The sequence below is a fragment of the Nyctereutes procyonoides genome, unplaced genomic scaffold (genome assembly GCF_905146905.1).
Source record: "Nyctereutes procyonoides isolate TBG_1078 unplaced genomic scaffold, NYPRO_anot_genome, whole genome shotgun sequence".
In the NCBI taxonomy this organism is placed as follows: domain Eukaryota; kingdom Metazoa; phylum Chordata; class Mammalia; order Carnivora; family Canidae; genus Nyctereutes; species Nyctereutes procyonoides.
Window position 1 is genome coordinate 57,163,376 of NW_026575135.1, and position 24,689 is coordinate 57,188,064.

Consider the following 24,689-nt stretch of genomic DNA (forward strand, 5'->3'; position numbering starts at 1 on the left):
GATCCTCTCATTAGATGCAGAGAAAGCATTTGACAAAATACAGCATCCATTCCTGATCAAAACTCTTCAGAGTGTAGGGATAGAGGGAATATTCCTCAACATCTTAAAAGCCATCTACAAAAAGCCCACAGCAAATATCATTCTCAATGGGGAAGCACTGGGAGCCTTTCCCCTAAGATCAGGAACAAACAGGGATGTCCACTCTCACCACGGCTATTCAACATAGTACTAGAAGTCCTAGCCTCAGCAATCAGACAACAAAAAGACATTAAAGGCATTCAAATTGGCAAAGAAGAAGTCAAACTCTCCCTCTTCGCCGATGACATGATACTCTACATAGAAAACCGAAAAGCCTCCACCCCAAGATTGCTAGAACTCATACAGCAATTTGGTAGCATGGCAGGATACAAAATCAATGCCCAGAAATCAGTGGCATTTCTATACACTAACAATGAGACTGAAAAAGAGAAATTAAGGAGTCAATCCCATTTACAATTGCACCCAAAAGCATAAGATACCTAGGAATAAACCTAACCAAAGAGGTAAAGGATCTATACCCTAAAAACTACAGAACACTTCTGAAAGAAATTGAGGAAGACACAAAGAGATGGAAAAATATTCCATGCTCATGGATTGGCAGAATTAATATTGTGAAAATGTCAATGTTACCCAGGGCAATCTACACGTTTAATGCAATCCCTATCAAAATACCATGCACTTTCTTCAGAGAGTTAGAACAAATTATTTTAAGATTTGTGTGGAATCAGAAAAGACCCCGAATAGCCAGGGGAATTTTAAAAAAGAAAACCATAGAAGACGCATCACAATGCCAGATTTCAGGTTGTACTACAAAGCTGTGGTCATCAAGACAGTGTGGTACTGACACAAAAACAGACACATAGATCAATGGAACAGAATAGAGAACCCAGAAGTGGACCCTGAACTTTATGGTCAACTAATATTCGATAAAGGAGGAAAGACTATCCATTGGAAGAAAGACAGTCTCTTCAATAAATGGTGCTGGGAAAATTGGACATCCACATGCAGCAGAATGAAACTAGACCACTCTCTTGCACCAGACACAAAGATAAACTCAAAATGGATGAAAGATCTAAATGTGAGACAAGATTCCATCAAAATCCTAGAGGAGAACACAGGCAACACCCTTTTTGAACTCGGCCACAGTAACTTCTTGCAAGATACATCCATGAAGGCAAAAGAAACAAAAGCAAAAATGAACTATTGGGACTTCATCAAGATAAGAAGCTTTTGCACAGCAAAGGATACAGTCAACAAAACTAAAGACAACCTACAGAATGGGAGAAGATATTTGCAAATGACGTATCAGATAAAGGGCTAGTTTCCAAGATCTCTAAAGAACTTCTTAAACTCAACACCAAAGAAACAAACAATCCAATCATGAAATGGGCAAAAGACATGAAATCTCACAGAGGAAGACACAGACATGGCCAACACGCACATGAGAAAATGCTCTGCATCACTTGCCATCAGGGAAATACAAATCAAAACCACAATGAGATACCACCTCACACCAGTGAGAATGAGGAAAATTAACAAGGCAGGAAACCACAAATGTTGGAGAGGATGCGGAGAAAAGGGAACCCTCTTACACTGTTGGTGGGAATGTGAACTGGTGCAGCCACTCTGGAAAACTGTGTGGAGGTTCCTCAAAGAGTTAAAAATAGACCAGCCCTACGACCCAGCAATTGCACTGTTGGGGATTTACCCCAAAGATACAGATGCAATGAAACGCCAGGACACCTGCACCCTGATGTTTCTAGCAGCAATGTCCACAATAGCCAAACTGTGGAAGGAGCCTCGGTGTCCATCGAAAGATGAATGGATAAAGAAGATGTGGTTTATGTATACAATGGAATATTACTCAGCCATTAGAAACGACAAATACCACCATTTGCTTCAACGTGGATGGAACTGGAGGGTATTATGCTGAGTGAAGTACGTCAATCAGAGAAGGACAAACATTATATGTTCTCATTCATTTGGGGAATATAAATACTAGTGAAAGGGAATATAAGGGAAGGGTGAAGAAATGTGTGGGAAATATCAGAAAGGGAGACAGAACATAAAGACTCCTAACTCTGGGAAAAGATCTAGGGATGGTGGAAGGGGAGGAGGGCGGGTGGTGGGGGTGAATGGGTGATGGGCACTGAGGAGGACACTTGACGGGATGAGCACTGGGTGTTACTCTGTATGTTGGTAAATTGAACACCAATAAAAAATAAATTTATTATAAAAAGAAAAAAATAAAATGTGTTAGAAGTCTTATTTTCTCTAAAATCAAAGACATTAGTTAATATAGAAGATTTTTAAAAAATATAAAATCACCTGGAGATTTTGCAAGTGATGCATGGAATACCGAAAAATTGATCAATGCATATGATGCAAGGAAGAAGTTAGAGATAATTGGAGCAATAACATTCAGTTCAGCTGAAAAAGAAACATAAGGTATATTTATCATCATTTTTTGACTTTTTAAAAAATAATATTATCTTAAACCTTTAGAATACAGCCTAACGAATACCCTCATATCTACCATTCAGACTTAATGAATACTTAGAGTTTGTCATATATATTTCATGCTTTACTTTTCAGAAATCAAACCTTAAGTTTACAGCTGAAATCCTTTAAACTTCATTCTTCTAATGTTGGTATATTTTTTCCAATGATATTATATAGTTACTAAACACATATATAGTCCATAAGCGTTAGGCAGTCCTGTTTTGGGTATTTTAAAAATTAAGACAAATAATATCACACTATATTAATTATTCTGCAATTTGATTTGGTACATATTATACTTGAAATTCATTCATATTAATACATGAAAATCAATTTTATTCATTTTTTTACTTCTAAATATTATTCTGCAGTTTCATTCTTCTGTTAGTATTTAGATTGCTTCCATTTTTTACTATTATAATTAATGATACTCAAAATCTCTTACATGTGGCTCTTTGAGTATACATGCAAGTTTCTCTAGAGTAAATACTCTTAAAGAGAATTGCTGGATTCTAAGAAACTTTAGTCAACATTGCTATTTTGTTCTCCCAAACTAGCCTTACCAAATAGATATCTAGCAGCATTACATTAGAATTTGTTTCCACATTTGGTTGTATCATCAAACATTTAATAAAAGCCCATTATCATTTTTAGCAGCGGAAGCTTCATTTGTTCACAAGTGCCAAGAAAAAATAGCTCAGTGGAACCTATACCTTTGAATGGGCAGTGAAATCCTTTCCTTTATGCTATTATTTGTTTCAGGGACAAGAATGTAGGAGTTCCATCTCAGGAGGTTAATGATGGTAGTAATTTTCACAAAAATGTACTGAGTATTGGCAGTATTTTCTATATAGTCTTTCAATTGATCACAAAGAAACTAACTTAGGCCTAGTAAGGTTTTATCATTTAATAATTCAATGTTTAGACCTAATACTATAAATACTCCAAAATCTATATTAGCACATCATTTATATGACTAACCAATTAAGATGAATCCAAGGGCAATTAAGAATGTTAGGATGTAGCCACGAAGTGGTTCATTATTTTTCCCATAACCTTTAGCAAACATCTGGAAAGCTGGGTAGATGTTGTCCTTACAAAGAGCCTAGTGAAAAAATGTAAATATTAGAAGGAAATATAATGAAATTAGACATGCAGATTTCCTTAGAGTTTTAATAAGTTATTCAGGAATAGAACACAAGTTTCTAATTCTTGGTCCCTTTAACTTCTCCCATATCACACTGCTTTACTTACAATCTATAAAGAAAACCAAACATTTCAAGAATCAAAAGGTAGTTGGTTTAGAATACCACTGAAGATTGTTTTTTTTTTAATATTATTTATTTATTTATTTATTCATAAGAGACGGGGGGGGGGGGCAGAGACACAGGCAGAGGGAGAAGCAGGCTCCATGCAGGGAGACCGATGTGGAACTCGATCCTGGGACTCCAGGATCAGGCCCTGGGCTGAAGGCAGTGCTAAACCGCTGAGCCACCCAGGCTGCCCCACCACTGAAGTTTTTATCTGCCTTATCCCACTCTCATATTGAAATTCCCTTATGAAGAAAAAAAAAATCTAAGAAGTACATGAATAAAAGAAATTTGAAAACTTGATGAGTAGGACATGTGTGACCTACATTAAGAAAAAGTCTCAATCGTAGACTTAAGGTAGGTAAACATCCTAATTATAAACTTAACCACTTATGTATATAGTCTACATTTACTGTACTCACTGGTTACAACTAAATATTAAGAACGAGGCTTGCAGAATCAACGTGTCATTTTTGGACTCAATAATATAAAGTATTTCCTATTCAGTATCAGCTGTTTATTTAATGCTCATTAAAGAGCAATAATGTCTACCTTATCTTTCTACCCCGAGTAGTTAACACTACATGTGGTATATGGAGGCATTCATATATTTGTAAAGTAAAACATAAAGGCTGACATCATGCTAAGTGGGACAAGATCCTTTAATTCTTCTGATTTATGCCTGGAATGCATTCCTTATTCTTGGTAAGACATAAAAATTTGAGCAACGAGATTATGTCGAAAAAAGCAAAAATCTATCACCACTTCCAGAAAGACAACTCAAGGACTACAGCCTGACAGTAGGTAAATGCACTAAAGTTCATATGAATAGAAACACTCACATTCAAACACACAAAGTCAAACATACCTGGCTCATATATGTGTATATATATAATATACACATACAGGGTTGATAGAAGTAAACAAATGATTTGAAAAAAATAACAATCCCAAACTGAAATATATTACCATAAATTCCCATTCAATAAAGTCTATAATGTGAAAATACCTACCTGAAATATCTTGGGAGCACTCACAAGGGATGCTAATGCAGAAGAAAGAGTAGCTGAAAAGATACCAGCAGAAATTAAAGGTGCAAATCCTGACACCATGCTCATTACCTTAAGAAAGGGAAAAAATGGAAAATTAAGTCTTACAAACAACTCAAAAAAACAAAACAAAACAAAACAGTACTATACACCTTTATTATGCTAAGGAAGGAGACTCATATTGGGGAAATATAGCAATAATGAACTGGAATAATGGTTATGTGCATTACAAATTTCTGAAACAGATTTATCACAAGTCCTTACCTTCGATCTTTTTATTTGGTAAAATTTTAAAGACACACAATGACAGGATAGCATAGTGAACCAATCCTCACATCACTGCAAATCAAACCCCAGATATCACTTAATGCATAAATGTTTCAGTATGTATCTCTAATGGAAAAGAACCTTTAAAAACCCTAACTACCAAGTCACTGTCATAGTTTGAAAATTAAGTAATTCCTTAACATCACCAAATACCCTATTGATATCCAAGGGGACACCCAAGTTGTCCATCTTTTCTTGCCTTTAAAAATAGTTTAAATCTAGGTCCACAAAGGGACTACACATTAAATCCGGCTGATATGTCTCCTAAGTATTTTTCAATCTACAGGTTCACTGTTTGTCTCCTTTACATTTTATTATTTTTAGGTCACTATCCTGTAAAAGCCTCACACTCTGGATTTTGCTGACTATACCTCCAACGTGTGTTACCAGTTGTTTTCACCTCTGTATTTCTAGTCAACTGACAAGACTAGACAGTTCATCAGACTGAAGTATAAGTTTTCTGGCAGGAATATTTTAAGATGGTACAATACACTTCTGTCAGGTAGGTTTCTTTTCTTTTTTTTCTTTTCTTTCTCTTTTCTTTCTTTCTTTCTTTCTTTCTTTCTTTCTTTCTTTCTTTCTTTCTTTCTTTCTTTCTTTATGTTAAGATAGAAGATTGGTACTATGGTTATGTTTCTTTCTTTTTAAAAAGAGACCTTAGAGCTAAATGTTAGAGCTAAATGTGGAAATATTTCTACCTGAAAGGATCTAAAGTCTATGATCTGTCTTTAAATAATCTGGAAAGTAGGAAGTTATAAATAAAACAAAGTCAGCCAAGCACTGGTAATTGTTAAAACTAGAAAATATATGTTAGGTAAATTACACTTCTTTTCCTATAATGTTCAAACATTTTCCTAATGAAGTTTTAAAAAAATGATTGATCACTCACATCATGAGACGACAACCAGATAAAACCAAACTAAAGGGCAAAATGCAAAGTAACTTGCCTGAACTCTAAAATATCAATGTCCTGGAAGGTTAACACAGGCAGGCTGGAAAATCCTAGATTAAAGGATTTTAAAATAACATGATAACTAAATGCCATGTGTAATCAGATTGTACCTTGAATCTAAGAAAAATAGCTGTAAGGGACATTACTGAAACAAGTGGGTAAAGATGGAAGATGGAATATACATTTAAATAACAGTATTTTGCCAACATTAAATTGCTGAAGTGGGATAATTATATTGTGCTCATGCAGAATATTTCAAATACTTCAAAATGATGGGTTTTTGATGTGTATAATTTATTCTCATATGTTTGAGGAGAAAAAGAATATATATACACACACACACACACAAAGATAAAGCAATGGGGTAAAATATAAACAACCAGTAAATTTAATTGAAGGAGTAGGTATACAGGTATTCACTGCACTGTTCCTTCACATTTTTGAAAATTGTGAAAAGACAAAATTGAGGTGGAAAAAAGTTGTCTGGTGGATTCAAGTACTGTCAACTTGACCCAACTATTATTAATTTCACCAGTAGTAAATGATGACTATCACCTAAATTCATTACATCTTTAGTAGAGATTTGCTTTCCACATATATGGAAATAAACATATATATTTTTAAAACATTATTTGAGAGAGAGAAAGAGAGAGAGAGAGAGAGAGAGAGAGAGAGAGAAAGAAAGAAAGAAAGAAAGAAAGAAAGAAAGAAAGAAAGAAAGAAAGAAAGAAAGAAAGAAGAAAGAAAGAAACAGTACAAGTGGAAAGAGGGGCAGCAGGAGAGGGGAAAAAGAGGATCTTAGGCAGCCTCCACGCCCAGCTCAGAGCCACCCAACCTAGTGCTCCATAATGATCCTGAGATCATGACCTGAGTCACAATCAAGAGTCGGAGGCTTAACCAACTGAGCTACCCCAGGTGCTCCTACTTTTCATTTATATTGACCAAGCCCATGCCAACTGAGACCAAGGAGAAAAGGAAATATGGTTTTAAGTGGTTTGTGACTATTTTACACTTTATTTTGATTTCATACTTCAAACTAGATGTAAATTTAGTTACAGGAACAATCTCTGCCCATAATGCATGAATCTGGATACAAGTGTACATAATCCCACCTTGTTTTACTTAAGTATCTCCCCCTATAACTTTCAAAAGACTCAGTGTTAAAAATGAAGAAAACATTAAAGTTTTGAACTTTAATGAACATTACCATTTTCCCCTCTAAGCATTTCAAGGAGAAAAAAAATACCTTGAAAAGATTATTTTCTATTCATCTCTTTAGTAACAATTTGGTAGTTAGGTATATGCCATGTGTTTTTCACAATCACCATGCTTCACAGCTATTAATGCTAGATTAGCATCGCCAATCCTGTCTTTAGGAAAGGAGATTATAAAGGACACGTAAGATGGATCAAGATAAAAATGAGCAGATTTGATTTCTGCTATATACTTATGAAACACAAAATTCTGTGCCTGTCTATAATGACCTCAAAGATAAGTGCAAAGATGGGAGATACATGAAGAAAACAAGAGAGAATAGGATACATCACTGGATTAAGGCAAAAAAGACACCACAAGCATTATATAACCGTAACCTTTTATCCATCATGTATTGAGGAAAAAATTTTCTTCTTCCGTCACCTCTGAACTGAGGTTGATAATGCCCCGTGCTTAGCATCTTGAAACATTATGCTTTTAGAATTTGCCAAGTTCCCAGTTTTCTAGTTCTATATTTACCAATAACCTCTGGATTTCCCAGCATTTAAAGATAAAATATGAGTAGCAAGGACAATGATCATGAATTTAAATAATGGTAACATCAGTGTTGTTCAGAATACAGAATGAAAACAAAGATGAAAAAACCAGAGGTCTTCTCTCTAGGGGGGAGAAAGGGTAGGTGTGGGGGAGACAAAAATCCAATAAGATAGAAAAGTAGCAAGTAAAATGAATGGTAAGATTTCGTGTGGGGGATGTTTGTTTGTATGTGTTGATGACTGGCAATGAAGGAAAATCTTCATGGAACTGGGTTTCCTTGAAAGCTGGCAGATTTCGACAAACGTAAAGAAAAAAAGAAGGTGCATTCCCAACAGTGTGAAGCAACAACAACAACAAAAAAAAATCCCAAAAAACAAAAATAGGGTAAGCATGTGTATGTACACAAACATGCAATCACTACAATTCACTACAGATAGAAGGCAATGGGACCCAAGTCTGGTTATGAAAGGTCTTGAGTGACAGAGCAAAGAGGCTCACACTTTGTTTATTAAGTAATGGTGAGTCAAAGGTTTCAGAGGACATTAAAATGTAGAACTAGGGATGCCTGGGTGTCTCAGCAGTTGGGCACCTGCCTTTGGCTCAGGTCGTAATCCCGGGATCTGGGATCACGTCCCACATCGGCCTCCCTGTAAGGACCTAATTCTCCCTCTGCCTGTGTCTCTGCCTCTCTCTTTCTCTCATGAATAAATAATCTTTTTTAAAAATGCAGAACTATATTAAGACTATATAAGTAAAATAAAAAATTTAAGGTGACCCAAATCACTTTTTCTCCTAAAGTATGAAAAGCCAATTACAAAAAAAAAATAAAGAAAAGCCAATTACATGCAAAACACAATGTTATCAAGTGTGACTTTGTATAGATTCCATGATCAGACTCCAACTTATTGTTTCCTCAGATATGTTCTATGTATTATTCTTCATTCTCCAAATGACAAGCAATTTGCATATTTACAGGATGTTTTTTCCTTTTAGTTTCATTTCCCAAAACATTTAAATTTTTTTTTAAAAAACTTACTTAGTTATATTAGAAAAGCAGCTTTATATAAACCAAACTCCTTTTTGCTTTAATGAGTCCATACTAGACTTGAAAAAGACAACACACTTTTGTATTTTAAGGTAACCACACAGAAATCTGATTGGCATTTTCAGTCACTGGGCAGAGATCAACATTTGTGCTTTTCATACATAATATCAATGTCAGAATTGGCCTGAATCATTAGCTGGATATGAATACTTTCTTTCATTCCTACAACTATGCCTAGTCTTGTGACTAGAACAAACAAACTTCTATTACATAATTGAGTTCAATATTTATAACCACTGAAAATGCAGTCAATTGCCTAAAACTAAAAATAAAAATAATGCCATTAAAAATTTAAGTCACAAATTTTATTACAAAATCTAAGTATTGTATATAAAATGTACATGGTTCTAAAATACAGTGAACTTTCAATTATTCTGACAAGCTGTAAAAACATTAGGAATCAAAATTTTTAGTTTTCACTTTGAATTAGTATAATCTTCTCTGTAAAAACCCAAAATTTCACAAAAATTTCATTTTGCTTTCAGAACCTTATAGAGGCAATAAAAAGAAGGGCTGATATTTTCTAAACACCAGACTAGTAGTATTTTTTTTTAAAGATTTTATTTATTTATTCACAAGAGACACACAGAGAGAGGCAGAGACATACGCAGAGGGAGGAGAAGCAGGCCCCACAAGGGGAGCTAGATCTGGGACTCGATCCCGGAACTCCAGGATCAAGCCTGAGCTGAAAGCAGACATTCAACTGCTGAGCCACCCATGTATCCCTAGACGAGTACTATTATCTTTTACATAGTTCATATGTTTTAACAAGTCACAAACTTTCCGATATCCATTAAGAATTTAATTATATTATTCAATGAGGGTTTAGCACAGCATGACTACATGGGCCTTATCTAAATAACACTAGTCCTGCTCACCAATACCTTTTCAAAAGGAAGTTTATAATATAAAGCAATTATGAAGACATCTCTCATTAGAAAACTCATTTCAATCAGTACTGAACTAATTTAGAATAATGGTTGAACATGCAATTCAATTGGTGAGCTCTTCAGTTGGTAGAGCATGCAACTCTTGATCTTGGGGTTGTGAGTTACAGCCCCACATTGGGTATAGAGAATACTAAAACTAAAATCTTTAAAAAATAAAATAAAAATACTCAAAATAAAAATGAAATATTTAGGTGTAAATCTAACAAAACATGTAGAGTTCTGAAAGCTACATAATGCTGATGAAAGAAACTAAAGATCTAAATAAATGGAGAAACATACTGTGTTCATGGAATGGAACACTCAACATAGTGAACATATTAATTCTCTCCAAATATATACATATGTTTAACACGTTCCTATCAAGATCTTAGCAAGAATTTTTGTAGGCAAATATTTTCTAAAATTTGTATGAAAAAGCAAAAGGAAGTAAAAAAGCTGAGACAATTCTGAAAAAGGATAAAGTGCAAGGAATCAATCTACTTGACTTCAAGACTTATCAGGGAACTGCTCTAAATAAGAATGTATGGTACTGGTGGTTGGATAGATGGAAACGCCACAAGAACAGAATGGAGAATCTAGAAATAGACCTAACAAACATGACTGCATGTGAGATGCTTCCTTGCTTTCAGAAACTATATGCTACATATATATATACTATATATTATACCCTATCATGAAAGTTTTGCCCCCGGGAGCCCTTTTGCTCTTGAACAGCTTCAGATTTTACCTTTTCATTATTTTTCTATTTGCCCAATCTACAGACTTTTTGAACAGATAATTGGGTAAAAAGTAACAATGGTCTTCCCTTCTAAGTAAAGCACTCTGTATACTCTGAAAGCACTCTGACCTCTAGATATACAATGTCTGTATAACATAAATATGAAGCTTACCTGGAAATTGTTCATTAGGCCATAGTAACAAGGATTGCTTTCACAAGATGAAAAGTCAAAGTTTAATTTGCAGGCTGCAGAAGTACAGTTTGTTAGCTCTGTTACAATAGTGTCATTAACGTTCCCAGTGGCATCTCGAACAACACAAGAACCTGAAGTCAAGGGACAATAAGAAAATGTAACTAAAATTTATATTCATTTCAGAATTATATATATCCATAAAGGAATTTATGGTACTGATTGAACATCTACTAGTCAACAGTATTTACATTTTTAGCCATTTCCATATACATTTACGTTTTTTTTTTTTTTTTTAAGATTTTATTTATCCATGAGAGACACACAGAGAGAGGCAGAGACACAGGCAGAGGGAGAGGCAGGCTCCATGCAGGAAGCCCAATGTGGGACTCATCCCAGGTCTCCAGGATCATGCCCTGCAGGCATGACACTCAAAGGCAGACAGACACTCAACGGCTGAGCCACCCAGGCTTCCCGCATTTATGGTTTAAGTAATTTACATGAACAGAATTGGAAAAGCATCACAGTCCCCAATATTTACATAGTGAAACAAAACCTTACAAAAACTAGCAATGCACACATGTATATTTAAAAACCCTGCACATTGTGGAAAATAGTAGTGAGCAAAACTATTTCCAGGCCTATTTGGTTAAGTAAGCATATAAAAATGTTGTGTTCAAAGAGTTCCAAATGGTAGAAATGTTTTCCTGTATTCCAAATATTTTATATGCGAAACATGCCAAAGATCAGACCTCAGGTAGTATCAATCTTTTGTGAAGGGTAACAATGTAAACATTAATGAATTATAATTCTATTTAAACCTCTGGCTCAAGTAAGTCTACCCTGATAATAAGACAAACCATGATAGCTGAGGTTGGCTTAAAAATAATCCATGGGGCAGAAGAAATGAGGACAGGTGAAATAAGATTAACCATATAATGTTACTTATTGGTAACTTTGTTGAAAGTGAGTGACAGTTTGTTAGAGCGCTCTACTTTTGTGCAAAATTGAAAACTGCCACACTGTGATATAAGTTTTCTTGGAAAAAAGCACTTCATTATTTGGAACTTATGATGTGTAACTACTAGTAATTACCATCCCTTGGACTTCTGAAGTATGATAACACTCCTGTCTTATCATATAGGAGGTAAAAATTATAAACATAGCAGCCAAAAGTGAACAAACAGAAAATTAAGTTTGAAAGGAAGAATATTTTAATGACTAGACAGACTGCATTGGGTTTTCTTCCTAAATTTCTTCATCTAACTCTCAGAGAAGTGTTTGCAAAGCCGTGTTTCCTTGAAGGTACTTATGAAACCATTTGAGGTAAGGGGAGAAGACAGCCCTGTCTACCCTAAAGCAGCTATGCTTTTATGTGTTTCACCCTCTAATATTCTACATTGGAAGTGATTGGGGGAGAAAATGTTCCCTTAACTCTGAACCAGTTACATCATCCACTGGTGTAGGTGCTGGCCCTGCTCCTGAGTGTCGGGGAGAAAGAGCTACTCCTATTGCTCCTGTGGCCAAGATGAAGTCAGTATGACAACTCACAGTGTCAGAGTCAGATACAAACTGAAAACATTTATTTGCTATAACAAATTATTTTCCAATTAGAAACGTAATCAGTTATATCACTCTTTAAATTAAAACTAAATTTCCAGGAAATTTTAGGGAACACAAAAATATTTTGCTAAGCTTTATATATATAACTTTTTTTCCACACAAATTTCAGAGATTTACATATTGCCTTGGTGGTCAGTCTGTTAGGCATCTGCCTTCAGCTCTGGTCACAATCTCAGGGTCCTAGGATGGAACCCCATGTTGGGCTCCCTGCTCAGTGGGGAGTTGGCTTCTCCTCTCCCTTCCCTTCTGTGACTGCTTGCTCTCTCTCTAAATCTTAAAAATGAAATTCATTTCCTTTTTTAAAGGTGAATTTAGCCCACCATGATGATAACATTAGTATTTCTCTCATTTAATGAAGTTTCAAAACTATATTTACACAAATTAGCAGTAGAGTTTGTAAATAGTGTTCTGTCATTAATTTACAACGAATCACTGGGTTTTTGACAAAAATAAACTTTTCTTACAGAAATACTATGAAAACCTTATATTCTATGGTCTATGATTTTGGACTTTGATCCTTTAGATTGGTTTTATTCTTGTAGCATGCTTCAAACAATCAACTATAAAAACAGGACTTTTTGAGGTTAGATTATAAAACAATGCTTACAATTCAGGAAAATATGTTTTACGGGTATAGTTTTATGAAAGTGTAATAAACTCGATACAATTTATCTATAGTAATTGCATGTAAATCACACTTACTTTTTTCCTGGGAATGTTTTAGCTAAATAACTACTTTATTAAGAGCCTTTAAAGAATTCACTAAAAATCAAAATAAAATCCCTCTTTGCCAAGACACAATTCTTTAAATCAAGTGTCAGTTAACTGGAGGGAATCTCAGTTTTCATTCCTTCATGTATAAAAATAGTGATTTAGAGACTAGCTGACCATTGCGGTCAGCAGTTCTAAAATGCTATTATTTCATGTATGTAGTTAAAGGTTGAAAAATAGGTTCATTCAGTTTAGTAAGACTTCAGTAACACTTTTCATTCAAATAATATGTCCTGTCTGCCAAAATCAGTTTTTAAGGTTAAAAAATGCCAAACATTGCTTAAATGTCTTGAAACAATATTCTCATATACTAACATTATATATGCAAACATAAAAGAATCATCATCAACAAAATATTAAAAATTTCATAAAGATCACAGAATAAAATGCACTTACTTTCTACTGCATGAATCTTCTATAAATTATAGCTTAGGGAAACTTAAGAGTCTACAGTAAGACTTTACATAATTTTGTTTTACTTTAATTAATAAAAATCCTAGAGAAAAAAACAATACAGCATCTGGTGGTTTAGGTAGTATCTGTAAAACCACTAATAGTTTACTGAAACTCTGAATTAAAACATGCAACTCGGGATCCCTCGATGGCCCAGCGGTTTAGTGCCTACTTTCGGCCCAGGGCCTGATCCTGGAGTCCTGGGATCAAGTCCCACATCGGGTTCCCTGCATGGAGCCTGCTTCTTCCTCTGCCTGTGTCTCTGCCTCTCTCTCTCTATGTGTCTCTCATGAATAAATAAATAAAATCTTTAAAAAAAATTAAAACAAAACATGCAACTCTTAATCTTTTTATTGAAATATTTCTGAAATTAAAAGTTAGAAATATCATGGAAATAAATATTTAAAGTATGTACAACATGAAATTTTTGAAACATGTAAAAAAAATACAAGGCTATTTATTTACCTACAGATACTGCAATTCCTATGTAAACCACCGTAGTAATTAAAATGGCTAAGAGTGTTCCTTTGGGTATGGCTGACTGAGGATCCTAGAAGACAAGAAAAAAAATTTTAAGTCTACCTTTAAAAATAAATGTATGTATACCCTTTCTCATACAAAATTGATATAGTACTTTTAATACTTACTGCAAGATCACCTGAGATATTTGCTCCAGCAAGAATACCAGTTGCAGCAGGAAAAAAGATTGCAAATACAGAAAAGAAAGTCTCTTCCTCTCGAAAATCTGGTCCAAAGTTCTCATTAAATATTTCAGCTGTGGAGAACAAAATATCTTTGGCAATTAATGGATAGCAGATTATACCATTATAATTTATGTCAAGTCTAAGTGTTATGTATATATGATCCCTAGGTTTTCTTCACTTCAAGTAACTGGTAAATTCCTATCTTCTAATGGAAGCATGGTATTCCTCTTTATTTGTATGAGGGAAACATTTAAAACAAAAATGATTTGACCTGGGTCATGCCTAGTATTTTGTATACCTTACTAATTATGTTTCAAGTACCTCTAGCTTAATTGTTATCACTAGTACAAATGTCAATCACCATGTGGATAAATTCTCAATGTCTGGGGTCAGTCAAGGAAATAAGTAAGAAAGGAGGTAGAAAAAAAAAAGATCATACTAATCTGGACCCATTTTTTTTCTTACATCCAATGTATATGTATATTCTATCTACACAGCTTTCTCTATTTCCTCGTAGTGACTTGCTTTATTTTTGATGCTGAATTATTCATCAGGCTTTCATAGCATTTTTAGCTTAGGCAAACTAGGTAAAGTCCCTTTCCATTTTAACAATGATGAAAGCTTCAGCTGGTTCTACTGTTTCCATCTATCCTGATGGGCCCTGACACTGAAATAACCAATTTGTTATTTGTCCATCCATCAATCCAATATCTGAATAATAACTACCATGTGCCAGGTCTTCTACTGGAGCAATTAGGTATCTCACTACCTTAGTAAAATAAATGAGAAGACAGCAAACAGTATCAACCACCAAAAAAGAAAAGTCACATCCCAAAGTATATTTAGATTTAGTTACTTCAGACTAAGATAAACCCAGATATGCTACTTAGACAATATTATTAGATATCAATGTAATACTTTCATAAGTTGCCAAAGATCTGAAAAAAGAAAAAGGCAATGAAATATGTGGCTTAGCAGATATTTGCAGCTATTTTTAAATTAACTGAAGTCACAAACAAAATATATAATTACTTTAGAAATAATCCTCCACTATATTAATATTTCATTTAGAAATATAGTTGCAAAAAGAAATGTTCAAATTTACAACATAAAAAAATTTAAGTAAAAAATCAGTTATTTGGAACGTCCGGGTGGCTCAGCAGTTGAGCATCTGCCATTGGCTCAGGTCGTGATTCCGGGGTCTGAGGATCAAGTCCTGCATTGGGCTCCCTGCAGCAAGCCTGCTTCTCTCTCTGTCTATGTCTCTGCCTCTCTCTGTGTCTCTCATAATAAATAAAGTCTTTTAAAAATCAGTTTTTATTAGAAGAAATGTCACAAATATAGTTTTTGAAAGCATAAAATATAAAAAACTATGTATCTAAGTGATGCTACTAACTTTCACTGCTGGCATGCCTAGTAGACATCTCTTCCCCCAATCCAGAAAATCAGGAATTTAAAGGCCAGTTTATAAGTAGGCACAGATACTGGTAATAAGAACAGATATCACACTATCAATCCAGGACTAGCAAGCACAAATAATAGGTGTCACTGGTTAAAGTAAAAATCTTGAAACAATTCCTATGAGAAAACTATGCATGCAACTAAATCAGTGTCTGAGAGAAGCCAAACCAGTGCTATTCACAAATGACCTAAGGACTGGTACGTTACCAGTGAGCAAACAGATTAGAAAACTTACACCAGAATGTAAACAAACTAGGTCTCTAAGATCCACAGTTGGTCAGTTGATTTCCCCCCCCCAGTAAGATACTGTGAAGGAAGAAGTGCGCTGATATGCATTCTGTATCTTTTCATAGATCTGTATGAGAAGCTCTGGGCTAAACAACTAGGGAGTACCACAACTGAGCCTCTTCTTGTAAGGGCTTCAAAACGAGGAGTTTTTTTGAGGAGTTTTTGTCAACTGAAGACACATCTATTACCCCTATATGACCCCTAAGTGGGAAGCCTCTCTGATGCTATCACAAGTGTTCTTTCCTGCTTCATTTCATCCTTTCGAGATATAGGAGCAAGGAGATGGTGGGGGAAATACAGATAGAGACTTAAGGAAATAACAAATGACAAGTAAATTTCACCGATGACAGCGGTGACAATAGGAAGCAGAATGAAAAGAATCACAAAGATGAAAACTGTGGAAAATCCTCACAATTTATAATGTAAACTGTAGACAAGTTGAAGTTGCCATTATACTATGAGTATTTCCTTCATAAGCGTAAGCACTTTTAGACTGTTGTGTTGAAATACAACTAAAAGAATGAAAAAGGATGTGAGGAAAGTCATCATTTCAGTTACAAATTCCCAAAATGACAGAGAACAAACGCACCTTTCCTCAGGAGCACTGATTTTTCTATATTCTATCATATTTTGATGCTAAGAATGAAAACGACATAAATAGAAGTGGTACTTTACTCTGACCATCACATACATAAAGGAGACAATATGAAATTGGATTGTCAATTAATGTGTCATTCCACCAAAATCAATCCTATTACAAAGCATCTGCAATGTACTAAATTTATTTAATAACAGAATACTATAATATGCACCTTTAAAAAGAGATTCTATCTTTTTTACTTACATTTATAACCAAAGAAACCTTTAGGCTTCTTGCTGTCCAAAGGGATAAATGTTCCTATGACGAAATCAGCAATAGCAAGTAGTAGAATCACCAAAAGAACAATCTGAGCCTGGAATTTTAAACATGAAAAATCAAAATCAAATCTCTCATGTCTCTACAGTGATTCAGTTTCACTACCATATAATTTGATTTGTCTCATTTCCCCACTGCTTCAAAAAGTGCTAAGCACAAAGAAGGTGCTCAATAAACTTCAATTACATGAACAATCTTTAAAGAACTATCCTAAAATGTTCAATATATTGAGGCAAAACATGGATAGCATAAGTAGGATCATGCCAAATATTTCTGAAATGAATTAAAGATGTGCATGCCATCCCACAAATCATAAAGCAGTATATAAATTCCATAACACTGTAAGTTTTTCATCCTTTATCATTATTACTGCCTCCACCAATGTAAGTACAATATTGATATGGAAAACCTATTTGCTACGAACACAAGTTTTATACCAAGTCCAAACATAACGTTTATGTCTGACAGCGACAGGAAGAAAAGAAGAAAAAGTACAGAAAGAAGAAGACAATATCCAGGAAGAGGATTTAAGTAGCAATGGGACTTGAAGGAACAATCTATGAGAACTACCATCTCCTCTCCATCACTCTTTTTGTTTTGTTTTCATGGGATTTAACTGATATATAACAATGTATCAGTTTCCACTGTACCACATAACAGATTCAATATTTATACACTTGTAATTGTGAAATGACCATACAAGTCTAGTTAATATCCAGGATCATAGTTAAAGAATTGTTTTTTCTTGTGATGAGAATTTTAAGACCTACATTTTTAAAAAAACAACTTTCAGATATGCAGTACATTATTAACTATAGTCACCATGCTGCACATTACTTCCCTGTGACTTTATTTCATAACTGCAATTTTATACATTTGACTACATTCACTATTTTGCCCCCTTCCCCCACCTCTCCTTCTCCACTCTCAAACTCCGAATAAAGTTAAATAGATACTCATGAAAAACCTGTGTCATCCATGGGAATAAAAACTGCTTAAATGCTAATCATGTCAGGTAGTATGAAATTCTATTCTTTTCCGTAAAGTCAGCTACTTAAATACATAAGTAAATGATTTAATTATATACTTTTGACTTAAAAAACCTTGGGAATATTATTCTTTACAATTTTTCTAATTTCTGACCTAGTAAGTATTATCACAGCTCATATATAGCAGAAATATGTGGTCTTACATGATTTATAAGAAGGAACATGAAGACACCTAGAAGGGACTTGGAGATCCTCAGCAGCATCCTTGTGGATGGATATGCATTAGTCAGGAAAGCAGAGGTGTATTAAGGAAACACACAGAAATAATTGCAAGTGCTCTGCCTACAGGTTAACATGTGACTTCAGCAACTTTTCCCAGAAACAGTGGTCCGGGCTTTGGTAGCCATGATTTCTGAGACTTCAACAACAAGGAGCAAAATGAGTGCCTCTAATCTCTCATGGGAACTAACTTGGTAGTTTATTGTCCCTGTGTTTATTTTTGAAGTTGAACTTTTAAATAAATTACAAAGCCAAGTGCTTAATTTGGGCTACCTAACATATTGACCTGAGTGATTCTAAATAACTTCAAACAAGATTAAGAGAGGGGAGGAGGGAGGAAGGGAGGTGAGAAGGGATAGGAAGTCCGAAGTTAGAAAGTACTGTGTTTAAGTAGATGCTATACTGTTTTCGCCAAACATTCCTTTCCCTGCCTTGTCTGATACATAAACTTCTCTGAAAATGAACACTTAAGGAATCTTCAAAATTTATTTTTATTTTTTATTTATTTATTTATTTTTGGAATCTTCAAAATTTAAAAATACTACCACACTTTAGAGTGGTCCATAAACAAAAGCTCTAAAAGTTCATATGTTAAATATGTACAGATATATTCCAGTGAGTTCGTTACTTACTTTTGCTTCCCACTCCATTCCAGCTACCGAGATACCTAAAAGGATCACCACTGTAATGGCTCCAATAATTCGGATATCATTGATTTCATCTATCATAAGTATGGAATGTTCCTAGAAAAAGAGAATTATAAATGTAATGAACAATATTAGTTATTCAGATAAAGTCTTTAATTCTTTTGGAAACACTTCAGAGACATCAGAACTTCTTACATGAAGAAGTGGAATAAATGCCTATGTAAGGAATGAACAGGGAGGCCTAAGAAAAAGTAACAAGTATGTACTATTGAGGCACCATTCGAGAATCTCAAGAAATCAAATAAATTATCAAATTAATGCTACACTTAATACAGACTCAATAAATCAAAAATGAAATTTCTAACAAGCAAATAAAAATCATGCTGTGCCTAAGCAGAACTCACAGTACTTTTTAAATAAATGTATTTTGTATCACTGTGATTAGTTAGCAAAGTCATGCTTTTAATGGTCTTTTAAGTTGCATAAGAAAAAGAGATGAATACACTTTCATGCAGTTGTCCAAAAACACCCACTGTTCCTGCTCTATAAGCAAAAATGTTTGTGGTTTAATATCAGTGACATTAAAAACATGCTAAACTAAATAATGGAAGAGTATTAACTCTTATAGTTATACTGCTTGCTTTCTCAAAGCCCTTGCTTTTCCCATCCCTTTGGCCTATACAGATAAGGTCAATGCCAATGCCAGTGCCAGTCCCTCTCAAATCTTATACTTCCTAACGGACTGCATATGACCACAGAAGAAAAGAGTTACAACCTAACCTAACATGAACAACCATAGGTGTCTTTCAAGGTCCCTCTCAGTTAATAATGCTGAATTCTATTTCACTTCTACTGCTTTAACTACACATATCCCAATGACTCTTTTCAAACAAATTATCTTCTAAACTCCAGAGTAGTATTATCAAATACTTCCTGGCCAACTCTACTTGGATATACCAATCGTTCTTCAAATCAGACATCCCAAACTAAACTCTCCTATGCTTCTATTTCACAGTGAATGCCATTATCCTTCATTTAACCCTCCAACTCAGGGATGCCTGGGTGGCTCAGTGGTAGAGCGTCTGCCTTTGGCTCAGGGTGTGATCTTGGAGTCCCGGGAGTCCCCATACCGGGGTCCCTGTAGGGAGCCTGCTTCTCCCTCTGCCTATGTCTCTGCCTCTCTGTCTCTCATGAATAAATAAATAAAATCTTTAAAAAAACTTCCAACTCCGAAATCTGTATATAAACCTGAAATCCTCCCTTCTCTTTCTCTAATTTCCCATATCCCAATAATCATCAAGTCTACTCATTTAACATTTTAAAAATCTCTCCAGTTCACCCACATGTCTCCAGCTCCACTAGGCATTGTTTGAATGTGTGCCACCATTCCTTTCCCAGGATAGGTACAACCTCCTAAATTGTCTCCCTCTCCACCTGTGATTCCTCAGATCCATGCCCCATATATACTGTGATCAGGTGTTTCTTCAGGCCCCAATTTGATCATGTCCCAGCCCCTCACTACAATTGAGATTAAGACCACAGTTTAACAGCAAACAATACCTTTCCTGATTTGACCCTCCCCCCCACCCGCCCCTCCGTCAGTCAGTCCTAAATCTCTCTCCTCTGTGCTCCAATCATAGAGAAATATTTACAGAATGTTTTTTAAAAACACACTGTACTCTACCGTTTCCAGGTCTTTTTTTTCCCTTTTCTCCCCTATCCCCTTCATGTCATACCCTACCTCTCCTACTTGCCTAACACCTAGAATCCCTTTCTTGGAAAACCTTTCCTCACACTCCTTTGTGATCCCCTTTCCTGGTGGTAGTAAGTTGAGGGATTACCCTTTGTGTTGCCAAGGTCTCCTACCATGCATGACCCCACTTCTGACAATGTCTCATCATTACTTTGTCTCCTAAATTTTTTGAAGGACACGTTTTGTGTCCATCACTGCTTTCCTAGGATCTAATATGGGAAGTGGCACATAATCCCTCAATAAAGATTTGGGAAACAAATGTTTAGAAAGGGAAATTACCTTAAGCAACTCCACCACAGTTTCTGCAAATCCAACCACATACATAGCAACCGCAACAGCATTGGCAAAAGCGAAGATCAGTCCAATTGCACCACCAAATTCTGGCCCTAGACTTCTAGATATTAAATAATATGCTCCTCCTAAAGGAAAGGGGGGAAAAACCCAAAAATACTGAAGTTAGGATTTTAAAAGTCAGAAATGACATGCCTCCAGTAAGCATAGCAGTTAAATTAATAAGCAAGTGGGTGAGCATATTTTCAGAAATAAACATCCCAAAAGAATTCTTTACAACCCACTTCATTCATTAACAGTTCTCAACACTCAGAGAATTCTGCCCATATCAAATATAAAATCATCTGGCTTTTTAAATCCCTATTTTCTCTTCTAAAGCTTAGACTAGAATGAACAAAAGCCTCCTGCTCATATTCATAAATACCAATATCATCTCCTAATGGTTTTCTAAGTAGTGTTTTTAATCTTAATGTAACTTTTAAAGTTATAGTTGAGATGATTTCAGTAACTTATATTGGTACAGTAATTTGTTGGTAATGTGAATAGTAAGAATTTCCTAAGAAACTGCGAAGAACAGAAGGCATAAGGTGGTATCCTAAGTAAATAAATCCTGCCTAAATGTCATAGTCAACAAGGACATTAAATGAACTATCATGAAATAAGTATTTTTCTAACTTAAATATTAATCAGTATTATGATTCTGAGTCAATCTAATGCTTAGTTGAAATTTCTAATAATTCTTCCGAACTTCTTTTTTTTTTTTTCTTTTTTCTTTTTCTTCCAAACTTCTAATTTATTTCTGGCCTCTAGGTCATAAATAAAACTTAGTTTTAATAATAATTTAGTTATATGAAATTATATACATTTTTTTCAGATACTGATGAACTGTTTAATTAAGACCATATAATAAAATGCCATTTAACAGCTGAGCATTTCTCCTGTTCTCTCAGTATAATGAAAACAAACACATCAAAAAATTCTACTGCTCAATAAAGTATGCAAACTTCATTTTGAAAACACCTGTAAAAGGTTTTATAATTAATTCTATCAATTCTCTCAAAATATTCTACACTTTAAATCTATCCACCCAAAACTTCCTTATCTTACCAATTAATAATTTCTACCACCTTGGAAAGCCTAAAGAAAAAAATGCAACCTAATCATTTGTAATAATTGATCTTATGGTTTTTAATCAGATGAAATTACTTTAAAATCTCCCAGAAATATTTTTGAACACTAAAAAATTCTAATAGATTTATATGAGGACAATTTTTTACATCAAAGATTTTAGCATAAGACATTAAACTACATTATAATTAATCACAAGGAAAATCCTTGGATTATCTAATTATCAAGACTATATTTAACATATATGTTCTCAAAATCCTATATGTTCTCAAAATTGATTTAAACTATTTCATTTAGGGATGCCTTGGTGGCTCAGCAGTTGAGTATCTGCCTTTTGCTTAGTGCGTGGTCCCAGGATCTGGGATGAAGTCCCGCATCGGCTCCCTGTGAAGAGCCTGCTTCTTCCTCTGTGTCTCTGCCTCTCTCTCTGTCTCTCATGAATGAATAAATAAATCTTTAAAAAACATATAAAAAATAAACTTTCCATTTATGCCAATATCAACAATAAATTACATATATATCCTGATTTCATAGATAAGAAAATAAGGTCACCATGAAAAGTTAATTGGAATCATTCAACTACTCATGTGTTTCAACAGTTGACAATATAAACTTGAGAAGCAGGGGCAACTGGGTGGTACAGGCAGTTAGGCCTGACTTCAGCTCTAGTCATGATCTCAGCATCCTGGAATTGAGTCCTGAGCTGTAGGTTCCCTGCTGAGTGGGGACTCTCTGCCCTTCTGCTCTCATGCTTGTGCTCTCTCTCTCAAATAAATAAAATCTTAATAGTAAAAAAAAAAAATAATAACCTGAGAATGAGAAACATCACCAATAGGACCTATAAAAGCAACTAATTCATTCATGATGTGCTTTCTAGTTTTTATTTCAAATCTATTACCAAGAAGAAAAAATATGTATCTTAAGGTGCATTTAATTTGGTGAAACATAATAGAAAGGGGAAATTCACCTTAGGAATGATGATTATAAGTAGGGAAATTCTGCCATTTCAAAACAATTTTTTTAAAGATTTTATTTATTCATGAGAGACACCGAGCGAGCCAGCGAGAGGCAGAGACACAGGCAGAGGGAGAAGCAGGCTCCATGCAGGGAGCCCAACATGGGACTCGATCCCAGGTTTCCAGGATCACAACCTGGGCCGAAGGTGGCGCTAAACCACTGAGCCACCCGGGCTGCCCAATTCTGCTATTTCAGAATGGCAATTTAAATCTTCTGCAACTTAAATACCTAACCCTTAAAACCTCACAACTAGTTTTGTTAATATTTCAAAGATTTGTATTTTTTCCAAGAAAATAAAGAATGTGTGGGTAATAAAGAATACTCTGAGTATCTGCTAATCTCACTACATTTTTACTCCGATGAAAAGGAAATACTCTCTGCCCTGTTTCTTTCACTTCCACTCCTGCTTTCTACAGGCAACCAGTTTTAAAAGTAGTTTTCCTTTATTTTTTTTGTTTTCATCAACATCAAATGATAGTATTAAAGACTGGTCTGGTAGTTTTACTAATAAGCATAAAGCAGGTATTTATCTTCAATTTATAATTTGTTTTGTTAAAAATTACATTTTACTTAATTCTAGCTAAATACTATTATCAATCCCATTTTATATATGAGAAAGTGAAGGCTTAGAAAGATTAAGTAAATTGAACAGGGTCATACAGGCAGCAGGGGAAGAACTGGGCTTAAACTCAGGGTCTGGCTGAAGTTGTTATCATACAATATGCATGACAAAAATCAGACTTTTTGTTATCACCAAAAATGATGATGAGACAGATAAAGAATTAGGAGTGATTAAAAGGCATCAACAGACAAGAGTAACTACTTTCTTTCAAAAAAATCTACTTGTCAAGCAAACAGAAGTTAACATTGAAAAAAAAAAAAATTCCTCATGGGGGAATGGCCATAAACTACCCCAAATCCTGAGTAGAGAAGACATAAATGAGTCAGATACCAGAGTACTAAATACTGATACTTACATACACTGGGTTCACTTTTATTACATATTGATTTGGGGATATATTTCCCTATAGCTCTTCCTAAATTTCACATCAATAACCAAAACCGTGACTAGGTTAACCAAGAGCCTAAGATTAAACATGGATTATTGACAATAAAATAAGTGTCACTAACTTTCAAAAATATGAAATCATACAGTGGATATTACTGACCACAACAGAATTAAATTAAATGTATGGAAGATCCCTAATATCAAAGAAACAAAGTAATAAAGAACAGAAGCCACTGATACATAAAACAATGAAGGAAAATTAACAAAGCCAAAAGTTGTTTACAAAAACATTAATAAAACTGGTAGACAATGAGTGAGACAAGACAGAAAATACAAAGTAACAAATCACTAATTAAAAAAGGGACATATAATTATAAATCCTACAGTCATTAAGAAGTTGAAAGGTAAGATAGTAATTTTATTGCAATGAATATGCAACTCAGATGAAATGGATGCCCAAACTGTG

General features: G+C 34.6%; 1 protein-coding gene across 2 annotated transcripts in view; it reads right to left on the bottom strand.

Annotated features, from left to right (window-relative positions):
• The window catches only part of SLC12A2 (solute carrier family 12 member 2), a 112,252-nt gene that overhangs the window by 42,174 nt on the left and 45,389 nt on the right, over positions 1–24,689 (bottom strand). For both annotated transcript variants that reach the window (XM_055302082.1, XM_055302081.1), the window contains exons 5-13: positions 21,058–21,197; positions 19,011–19,121; positions 17,039–17,147; positions 14,389–14,516; positions 14,207–14,291; positions 10,877–11,028; positions 4,865–4,972; positions 3,523–3,646; positions 2,368–2,469 (exon numbers count right to left, since the gene is read on the bottom strand). In XM_055302082.1, coding sequence (XP_055158057.1) covers positions 2,368–2,469; positions 3,523–3,646; positions 4,865–4,972; positions 10,877–11,028; positions 14,207–14,291; positions 14,389–14,516; positions 17,039–17,147; positions 19,011–19,121; positions 21,058–21,197 — 1,059 coding nt within the window. The remainder of the gene's footprint in view (positions 1–2,367; positions 2,470–3,522; positions 3,647–4,864; positions 4,973–10,876; positions 11,029–14,206; positions 14,292–14,388; positions 14,517–17,038; positions 17,148–19,010; positions 19,122–21,057; positions 21,198–24,689) is intronic.